The following is a 10,957-nucleotide window of genomic DNA, read 5'->3' as shown; positions in this document are numbered from 1 at the left end:
GACTACTACTTAGGCATAAAAAGGAATGAAATAATGGCATTTGCAGCAACCTGGATGGAACTGCAGACTATTATCCTAAGGTCAGTTACTCAGGAATGGAAAACTAAACATATGTTCTCAATCATAAGTGGAAGCTAAGCTATGAGGATGCAAAGGCATAAGAATGATACAATGGACTTTGGGGACTTGGAGGAAAGGGTGTGAAGGGGATGAGGAATAAAAGACTACACATTGGGTATAGTGTACACTGCTCAGGTGATGGGCGTACCAAAATCTCAGAAATCACCACTAAAGAACTTATCCACGTAACCAACCACCACCTGTTTCCCAAAAACCTATTGAAATAAGAAATAATAATAATGGCTATGATTCATGTGTTCTGATAGTGTGTTCTGAATGTGTTTGTATGCATTAGGCACACAATATCAGCACACATGCAGAAGTCTGTGAATGGAAAGAAAATATCCTTCCCATTAACTTATCAGAAACGCAGAAAAATATCAGACATCAGAAGACCTTGCAAGATGAACATGCTGGATTCCCATCTACTGCCTTTTTCCCACTTCCCATTTATCTTGTCTTCTCTCTTCTTTGTAGCTTTTTCTATCCCTCTGAACTCCTTCCTGGGTTCTAGCTCCATCCCAGAAGCACAGCTGACGGAGAATTCTAAGTTTCACCTGTCTCTCTGTCCTAGTGGTCATGGCAGGTCCTTACCCTGGGCCCCGGGGGAAGAGATGGGTGAGGTGGGGTTGAGAAGTCCTTCGGGTTCTTCACACTGGAACTTCTATGAGATGAATAGACTTTTCTCTACATATTATTGATTGTGTTCCATAGTTTAATGGTATTTAATATGCTAAACAAAATATCTGCCTCCTATGGGGTGAGAAAGAGTAAAAGAGAGAAGGAAATCCTATTCTTCTGCACATATTCTTGGTGGTGAAATATAAGCTAGTACTAGGGCACTTGAGTGGAGGTGGAACTCAGATGCTTTTGGGAGCCGAGTTGGACAAGTCTCCTCTCCATGTGTGCTAATTTGAATTAGGATTAGATATTTTAGGGGACTGGTATGAATTCCTTCATACACATATCTATTTGCGTCTGGTGGTTTTCACAAGGTCCAAGAGCCTCCCAGGAGAAAAATATTTAAACTCTGTTGAGATATGTGTGCCTACCTGGCAGAGCTATGCCTAACTGATAGAAAATTGGGGAAATCAGATTTTAGGAGGGCTTCAGAAAAGAATTCACCATTAGGGAAGAATATACAATGAGTTAGATGAGTAACAGGACCTGAAATGATAGGGAAATATTGGTATGGGTAGGGCAAATAGTCAAACTTGTCCCAACCCAACCACCCTCATGGAATAGGCCTGTGAGTGTGTGTATGTATGTATATGTGAATTTTTTAAAATTACAGAACTTTGGGATCCAGTTAGCTTCACTGTGGGGACTTCCCCACCCCAAACACCTTATCTTACCTGGAAAAGACATCTTTCCCTTGGTAAATGAAAGAAGATATACATCGAAAAATCAGTATGGACAATGATGATGGTAGGCAGTGTAAGTGGTACTCAGGGCAACAGTGTAGGTCACTTTATTTAAATAGTTCCAATTGGGGTCTGGGCTTCAGAGTTAGGTCTGGACTAGCTGCATCATTTGAGTGCAATAGCTTTATGAATATTGGGGCTCAAATAATTTTGCAGAAAGGCTTTTCTTCTTCCAATCCTGGCAACTGAGTGAAATTCACAATAACCATTCAGTTTGCTTCCTAAGAATAAAAACACAAAATTCTAGATTTACTGGTGTTAATGCCCCTCAGCCAAAGAATATCAGCGATATATCAGTCGTTGAAGAAGTTGGGTTCATCACTCATTGCAACAAGGAAGAAAATATACCATTGGGGAACCTTGGGTATCCTAGTAAGAGGATGTTAGAACTCATTTTAGGATTTGGGCTTATGTTAGTTGATTTAGGGGAGGGTTTGGGGAAGCAGAGCTTTGCTCTGGATTGGGTCATGTCAGGAACCAAGGGTAATTCAATGATTGGGAATATTAAGAAATCTTAATATAAGACAGGAAGAATGAAGTAAGGCTTAGCTATAATTGGTAAAGAAGCAGCAGTCACTCATATTAACCAGGATAGGGAAATGTTTGGTCATCTTTTTGATTTGGACAATATTCATGTTTTTATCTTGATTCATCATGGTCACAGAGTGGCTTCGTATGATGTTGATATTCTGTGAAACTGTTCGTGTTCAGTAACAACAGCAATAACAAAACACCAAAACCTAGCTGTGAGTGTCAGGCCAGCTCCCAGATGTCTTTGTTTCACTGGTGACATTAGCATTAGAAAGCAGTTACATTCTAATTTCAACAACTTCAAACATGGCAGGTATTCTTTGGCAATAGTGGTAACAGTGGCAACTAAGTGGAATCCTTCATAAGAATGTTTGGTCTGAGAAAAAAATGCAGTCAAGTATTCATTTCCGAAGTGATTCCTGGCTACTTAGCATCCTCTTAAAGATCCTGGAAACACATGGGCATCCAATAACATTGGATTTCCTGTTACTAAGCAGGTAAGAGCTTAAAGAATCTAGGCTTGAATATTAAGAGTTAATGTAAATCCTGGGATAATGAAAAGGGCCTATGATATTTGAATTACACATATGTACATAAAATCATTTAAAGAATATTAGAGAACCTTTCTTTCATATTAAATTATTCACGTATAGTTAGAATTTTTTAAAAATATGTCTCGTGTCTGTTATTTGTAAAAAAAAAAAAAAAAATCATTATAGTGTATCTCCTTTTGGCTGCACAATATCCATCTTCCTCCTTCCCTAGAAGAGGACCCAGAGTTTCCTTTGGGAAACAATCCTTCCTCATTCCCTAGTTGCATGTTTTGGTGATACCCCATTCCCAGCCAATCAATATATCTCATCTCCTTGCTTGCAGGGACTGGTTTAAGAATAAGCACTTAATCTAGCCTTAAGCATATTTATCTGACCAAAGTGTTTAGTTCAGAGATAGGCGTATCACCTAAACTGATCCAAATGAAGGTGAACTTCAGGACTTTAGCCCCAAATGCTCTATTTAGTGGTATCAGAATGTAAAATTGAGAATGCTATAGCCATTTTGTAAACCTAAAGAGAGCCAGCCTAAGGACTGAGCCAACCGAGAGGAAGCAGTGTGGAGAAAGGAAACCTGATGATGTTTCTGATCTGTAGATGCAGCTGGATCTACTCTAGGTTGTTAAGAAATCAATGCCAAGTCTAATGTCATGAGTTTTCCCCTTATGTTTCCTTATAAGACTTTTATAGTTTTAGGTCTTATGTCTTTGATTCATTTTGAGTTAACTCATGTATATAAACTTAAAAAGTAAAGCAAGAGTCCAATTTCATTCTTTCTCATGTAGACATTCAGTTTTCTACAGCCCTTTTATCATATATCAACACTAACTGGCTTTAGGTTAGAGAAAGTTATGCAAGAAAAACTTGCTACTTAGATCTAACTTTTCTGTTAAAAACCTTGATCATTTATGTCATTGCAAAACAAATTAGTACTAAATATCCACTTAATTTATTCCTTTCAAAGATGTATTTGGCAAATGTTCGTATTTTTTAAACCTAAGCGCTTGCTATGTAAAGCTACTTTATTAGGAAAGTATTCATACCTAAATATCAAACTACTGGGATAGTTTTTTTGTTTTGTCTTGTTTTCCTGAGAAAGCTTTCAAGTGGTAGCTGGTTTTGAAAATTTTACATTTATGCATGACTTTTGAAGTACTTGGTCATCTGTAGGTACAGGCAAGAAATAGTCCCCATAGGATCTCATGGACCCGAGAAGGGGGAAAGACCCATTTGAGGAGAAAATCTAAAAATAGTAAAACCCTCAAAAACTTTCACCATTCCATACTTTCTGGAAAAAAGAAGACACTACTATTTTCAAATCAACTGTCAAATGAATAACTTTGGTATCATTAATTTTTCTGGCTTAAAACCATAAAATAGGCCCAGTTTTAAAACTTTCATATCAACTCAACATTATCATTCGTAAAGCTATTCCATAATGTGTAAAAAATTAAAATAACCTTTCAAGTATTAAACATTTCTAGATTACTATGCAGCAGAACAAATTCTCATGAAACAGATCTTACAGCCAAATAATTAGATTAGGTACTGTAACCAAAATAAAAACTACAACAATATTGTGATAAATACAGTACATTCTTAGTTCAAAAGAATATTATTTCTTTTCAAATTGATAATCGTACTCATCTAAGTTGAATGACTATACTGGCATACGAAGACTGCCACCCTTTGAAACTGTTTCTAGTCTATTCCATTTTAAATACTATCCAATATCCTTTAATATTAATATACCACCAAGTTACTTTTTTTTCAAATCACTTTCTTTGTAGAACAAAGACAAGCACTTTACAGCTTGTAAAGTGACTAATTCTTAATGTTGTCAAATTAAGTTAAGCAATTTAACGCAATTACTAAATGTACCAACTTCTTAAAAAATTGTAGCAATTATTGTTTCACTGTCTTTTATAGTGAACATAAATAATTTGGTTTATCTTTTATAATGAACATAAATAACTTGGTTTAAGCCAAGTTGTTTGGGCAGGCTGGCTTTTTCCCTTTTTTTCGTTTTTTCAGAATTCTGCTAGATATCCTTGAAGTCACAGTCAAATCCAAGCTTTCGTTCATAGCTTGCATTCAATCAAATTGAAGAGTACTTGCTATTGTAAAGTTGGATTTCCTCCTTTCTCTGATTTTGAATTCATACTGTTAAAGTACTGCACATTCTTATTTTTGCTTTATTGCTACCATTGTCATTGTTAATGGTGGCTCTCATCATAGGCAAAATAACATTGACGAACTTGGCCAGCTTTCAGATTTGCCCATTGCCTGGACAAGCACTATACCGTAGTTGCCAATGAAAATCCAACTCTGAGTCTCCTGAACCTGTTAGAAATTAGGACAGTCAGGTGACAATGTTTGGCTTTGGACTATTACTTTCTCTTTAGGAAGTGAGGACATTGAAATAAATGGACACTGTTTCCTTCTAGTCTTAAGTTGAATAAATAGGTGATCAAAACCAAAAACACCTGAGTAATAAGACTTACTGATTCACTGTAATTATTCATTTTTCGATTCTGTAGCTCATTTTTTCATTGACAAACTGAGGTTATTTACCCTTTTGGTTGTAGATAAATGATAAACATATTAATTAACTCATGTAATCATAAGAGGAAGAAAGAAAACAAAGTAGGGCAAAGTTGTGGATTTCACTTCAACTATGGTGTCAAAAGACCCTTTTCAGAGACCCAAGTAGATTGTTAGAAGCCTTAAGATGTCCCCTAGATTCTCCAGATTCTCATTATACCTTTTGCCATCCTTATTATTAACAGCTGCCCAAAAAAGATATTCACATCAACTCCCTGGAGCGTGTAAATGTTTCCTTATTTGGAAAAATTGGTCTTTAGAGATGTGATTAAATTATCTTGAAATAAAGAGATTGCTTTGGATTATCAAAGTTGGCCCTAAATACTATTACAACCTCTTTATAAGAGACACACAGGGAAAACACACACAGAAAAGGAGAAGGCAATGTGACCATGGAGGTGAGACAGAGACTGGAGAAATGGAGCCAGAATTCAAGGGGTGCCAACAGCTACCAGAAGCTGATAAGGCAAAGAATGAATTCTCCTCTAAAGCCACTAGGGGAGTGTGGCCCTACTGACACTTTGATTTTAGACTTCTGGCCTCCAAATGAAGCCACAATTCAAGGGGTGCCAACAGCTACCAGAAGCTGGATGAGGCAAAGAATGGATTCTTCTCTAAAGCCACCAGGGGGAGTGTGCCCCTACTGACACTTTGATTTTGGACTTCTGGCCTCCAGAACTATGAGAGAATAAACCTCTGTTGTTTTAAGCTACTCCGTTTGAGGTAATGTTACAGCAGCCACAGGAAACTAATATACCCACCCAATGTTGCTCCCTGTGATTGAATTCATGATATTTATCACAAGTTGTAATTATTTGCTATTTTATTTATCATCTGTCTCACTCCCCTATGTAAGCTCCATGAAAGTAGGGCCATTCACTGCACACCCAGTCTCTTAGCATAGTATTTGAAATATCTCATGTTCCTAGAAACTATCTGTTAAAAGAATCAGTGGATAAATGTCCCCCATAGGTAAGTCTTGTAAGACAGAGACCATGTCTATTGATCATAATTGTCAAAGCCTCCAGCACAGAAACTTAAAAGAAACTGCTGTTGAACTAAGTTTGCTGGTCTAGAAATCAACAAGTCTGGATTCTAGACACCATACCGCAATGTATAAACGTGCCATGGCCCCCACCTCTATTTCCTTTCCATCTATTATTTGGCTTAGAATGTTCAAGAAGATTTGTTCCTTATGGTAAGGAGCAGGTCTGAATAGCATTCATTTTCGTATCCCTTACATAATCCATAATAGTTGGCATATGATAGGACAATAAATGTTTGAGGATTTTGGGTGAAGTGGAATGATACTGGGCTTTAGACTCAAACATAAATGAAACTCAACATTGCATCCTTGAGTAAATTCCTAATCAACTCTGAATCTCAATCTTCTCAAATGAAAAGAGACTAACCCTTACCTCACAGAATTGTGAACCTGTGAGCCACTCAGCCTATAGCAGGGACTTTATGAGTGGTACCTGATTAGCATTAACCTATGCCATTGACCTAACTCAACCATGAGTACAGCATCAGACAAGAATTCCTAACTGGTGCCATATGACTTTGGCCAAGCCATTTAACCTTTCTGAGCCACAGCTCCTTAGCCAAAAATTGGCAATAGTACCTTCCATGTAAAAAGTGGCTCTGATCTAGAAACTAAATAAAGTAACTTAACAGTTACATTTAAGCGAGTGCTAGTCTCAATAAGTTATTATTTTCAACAAAAAAATCTCGGCTTCCTAGGCTCTTCTGAAACAATGAAAGGGTCCAGCAGACCCTCTTACTGCCTCAACGAACCCAAATGTTGGAACCCTCTAATCAAAGGCCGAGTGAGGGTTCCATGAGTCCATGACTGTATCCCTCAGGAACCTACCAGTTATCAGTGTTTACCAAGAGGAGAGACCAAGCCGACAGGTACTCCAGAAGAGTGCGGAACCTGGCATAGCCCTAATCCACGCTGAGTTTAGGCTTCTTAGCCGGCAGAGGTCATGACCTAAGGAGAGTGCAGCTCACCGTTTGGATCGCCCGCCATTTCTCTAGGCGTCCTGCGGTTGCCTGGGCAACGCTACGTCACCGCGTATCCAGTGCCCGTCGGCGAGAAGCCTAGAGAGCGCAACGCGCAGGCGCCCAGTGGGAACCAATGGGCGCGGCCGGAACGCTGGTGGCGCTCGGTGCTGCCCTTTCGCGGTCAGATTCTGGGGTGGGGCGGCAGCGGGAGCGCGCCCGCCTTTCTTGGGCCGGCGGGCGGTTGTCTGTGGCTCCGCAACTGGGCGCCCCGTCACGTAGGTTACACACACAATCACTCCCCAGGGACGGCCCGGAGTCGGTCCAGGCAGCTGCGCCCTCCCCAGACCTGGGCACCCCGGAGGCTGGAGCCGCAATGGTGCGGGTCGAGGGCCGGAGATGGAGCTGACCAGGGGCCAGAGGGTCTGAGAAGAGCCTGCCCAAGTCGGTGCCAAGCACGAAGCCCTTCCCCACCCGTCGGGCTCCTGGGTTCCCGCCGGCCGATTTCCAGCCGTCAGGGTCACGCCACTCGCTGGAAACCCTGAACTCTGTGCCCCCCAAGCCCTGGGCCCCCTGCGGGAATGTTCAAAAATGAGTACCAGGTAACCCGAAACGGTTCTCCAACTTGTCTATACCTTTCTCCTCTTAGGTGAAGTAGGCCGTGATCGGGGTGAGGATACAGTGCACCCTCTATCCCCATAATGCGGTCTTTTTCAGGGGTAAGACAGAATTAGTGTGTGAATGCTATTGACCCAGAGAGAAAGGAAAAGTACCAATGTCTAGGCGTATGATTTGGCTTTTGTTCACTCTCCAACTCAGTGTTTCTTAAGGTATATGAATTAATTGTCTGTGATTCTACTTAAAATGCAGATCTTAGGCCCCACTGAAACCTGTGAATCAGAATCTTGAGGGCAGGGCCCAGAAATCTTACGTTTTAACAAGCGCCTTGGAGACTCAGTATTCCTGCAACATTGGCATCTCAGAAGCGATTTAGAAGAGTGAATGAGTGAACGCATGCATTGTTACATCAAGAAGGAAAGCACTTTGGCTATGTGCTGTTTTATTTTTCCAGAACTGGGAATCAGTGAATCTCAGACCTTGGAGTACGTCAGAATTTCTTAGGGTACCTTTAAACATGCAGATTTCCGGACCCTCATCCCAGATCTGGTGAATCCGAATCTGTAGATGGGGGTCACTTGATTTACATTTTTAACTACTTCCCCCAAGTGATTCCTATGCAGGGGGTCCAAGGATCGCACTTGGAGAAACCCTGCTTCTGGGTTGCCCTCAGTCACTTTGAATATCCTGGAGTGTCTCGGTGACCTGCTTTCCTCACCTCACTGAACACCTCCCTTCCTGCTCTCCTGTCCTCGCCTCTGCAAGAGGTTACACTCCTTGTTTACAGTCTGCTTAGCATGCTAGTCCTGCTGTTCTGATGAACGTTTTTGGCTGTATGGAATCAGTTCTCCACCCGTCTCCACCTCTATTGCTTCTGCCTTTTCATTCACCCAACACTACCTGCCTCCTTATGAGTGCTCTGGGAGTAGTCTGCAGTTCTCTTTCTTCTGTCCCATTCGTTATCACTAACTGGGCCACTTTTAGAGAGTTTGTCTCACTTCTTATAGGTAAAGTATATGATCAAAAAGGCATATGCCCACTACAGGAAACTTGGAGAACATGGGAAAGCAAAAAGCAGCAGGGACAGTTTGCTGTCTCACCAAGTATGAGGACTTTTTTCTTTTAAAACAACCAGCTGTCTCAAATTTAAAATTCATGGTGAAAAATGACCTGCCCTCACAAGCTATAGTAATTCTATCCCATATACAGTTTGCACATAATACCGCCTAAGGAAGAAGACATTAAATGTCTTACCTTCAAGTGATTGTGTGTTAAAACTCAGAGGCAAAAATATCTTTATATTACTGAGAAAAATTAAAAGCTGGAAATTCTGTACAGAAATTAGACTTGCTCATGTATTGTTTATAATTCAAACTGTATTTAGTCCTCATATCAGATTCTCATTTTTTTGCGATAAATTCTTCCTCAGAGATAATTATTTAATTTCCCTTTCTTAAATAATTAAAGCTTATGGACCTCAGTAATATACTCAGTGTGCTTACATAAGTGTGTCCTTCCATGTTCTCATGTTTACAATGGGGAACCAGTAGGCTGTCTGTAGAAACGATATTTGATTTCTCTTGTATAGATTTTCTAGATCTGCACATTAATTTGTATTACATATATAAAAATATCTTGTAGAAATGTTCAAAATAGGACTTCCCAAATGCCTCCCAGACCTTTTTATTGACCAGTACTAAACTATTTAATTTCCCTCCCCATTTTTTGAATAATCTCTGATGGTGCTGTTGAGTCCCTGCTGGGAGCTCAATATTGTGCTGGAGGTTTGATGTTTAGTATCTTATGTAATCCAACAACCCATTTTACAGATGGAGAATCAAGAAGTTAAATAACTCCAAGGTCAGATAGTTAAAAAGCCAGTGTTGGAGCCCCAGTCAGTATGATTAGAAAACTTGTATTCAGAGATAACTACCTGAATGTATTGGCCTGATTCAAGAATTGGATTTAAACCCTTTAGTGTGGGTTGCAAAACATAAAATGTTTTGCAAGAATGATCTGTATGTGTCAAGTAAACGAGTCCCCCACTGAGATGCTGTAGGGTTTGTATGGCACAATTTATTTAATGTTTGTCATGTTTTAAAAATAGATTCTTTAAACCATTAATCCAAGGTGGCCCAAATCAGAATGGTTGTGGTTTAGATACAATCAACGTATAAAGTAGGAGTAATAACAGGGATAATGTTTCATCCCAGATCAGCTTAACTGACAGATGCCGGCAACACTGGTTATAGACTCTGTGATGGATAATACTTCCTCATTAGCCTTGTCTTTTACTTTAAATATTTTGTTTTCATTTTTTAGGGAGGTGCATTTGTTGAAATTTTCAGTGCTCAAGGAAAAAATCCTGGAGCAAAATGGAAGATCCTTGGCAGTCCATCTGTGATTTGGAAAGTAAGTGTTAGAAATTAGAGCCACGTAAATCAGGGGAAGAAATGTGAGTGAAGGTTATAGAAGAAAGAGCTTGATCAAATTTCAGAACTGTTTTTCCTGTTCTTTCACTCCAAAACCCTTTCATGACATTGTTGGCTGCAGCTGTCCTCGACACCACTCTTCAGTTGTCTAAGACTTTGGCACACAGGTCATAACCGTTCTCTGTATTCCATGCCCTGCTATATAGAATTTTAGATGACTTCAATATCTATGAGGAAAGTCCTGGGCTTCTCAGTTTCTTGATTTCTTCATCTTTAACAACCCCTTCCACTCTACTTCAGCATTCATCCCTACTGTCTTACCCTGGTCCTTATCACCACAAACTGTAGGACCTCTGATGTTACTAAGTGAGGCATTAAAATATCCCTTTCTGCCCCCAATCTTTATTCTTAAGGTCCTTGCTCAACTTAGTTGGGACCTTTAGGCCATTGACTGTTCCACTTTTCCTGTGTTTTGTTTTATTTTATTTAATTGATTAATTAATTAATTAATTTTCTTTGTCTTCCTTTTCTCTCCAGCCCAGAATCCATCATCCATAATTTCAGTCACTTTCCAGTCCAGACCTTGAATGCCCTTGCTCTTTGTCCTTTCGCCATGCTTCTGTATTCTAGTTCCCAGGAAGTCTCAGAATAAAAGTACTAAGGCCTGAGCCTG

General features: G+C 39.8%; 1 protein-coding gene across 5 annotated transcripts in view; it reads left to right on the top strand.

Moving 5' to 3' along the window:
- Positions 1–7,420: 7,420 nt before the first annotated feature.
- Positions 7,421–10,957, top strand: part of CFAP20DC (CFAP20 domain containing) — a 304,088-nt gene continuing 300,551 nt past the window's right edge. For all 5 annotated transcript variants that reach the window (XM_074032604.1, XM_065540859.2, XM_065540858.2 and 2 more), the window contains exons 1-2: positions 7,421–7,836; positions 10,175–10,264. Coding sequence is in view for 4 of the 5 variants with exons in the window: in XM_065540859.2 (XP_065396931.1) it covers positions 7,816–7,836; positions 10,175–10,264 (111 nt within the window). In the remaining variant the exon portion in view is untranslated. The remainder of the gene's footprint in view (positions 7,837–10,174; positions 10,265–10,957) is intronic.

The sequence above is a fragment of the Macaca fascicularis genome, chromosome 2 (genome assembly GCF_037993035.2).
Source record: "Macaca fascicularis isolate 582-1 chromosome 2, T2T-MFA8v1.1".
Lineage (NCBI taxonomy): Eukaryota > Metazoa > Chordata > Mammalia > Primates > Cercopithecidae > Macaca > Macaca fascicularis.
Note: the sequence above shows the minus strand (reverse complement) of the source record. Positions and strands in the feature narration are given on the sequence as shown.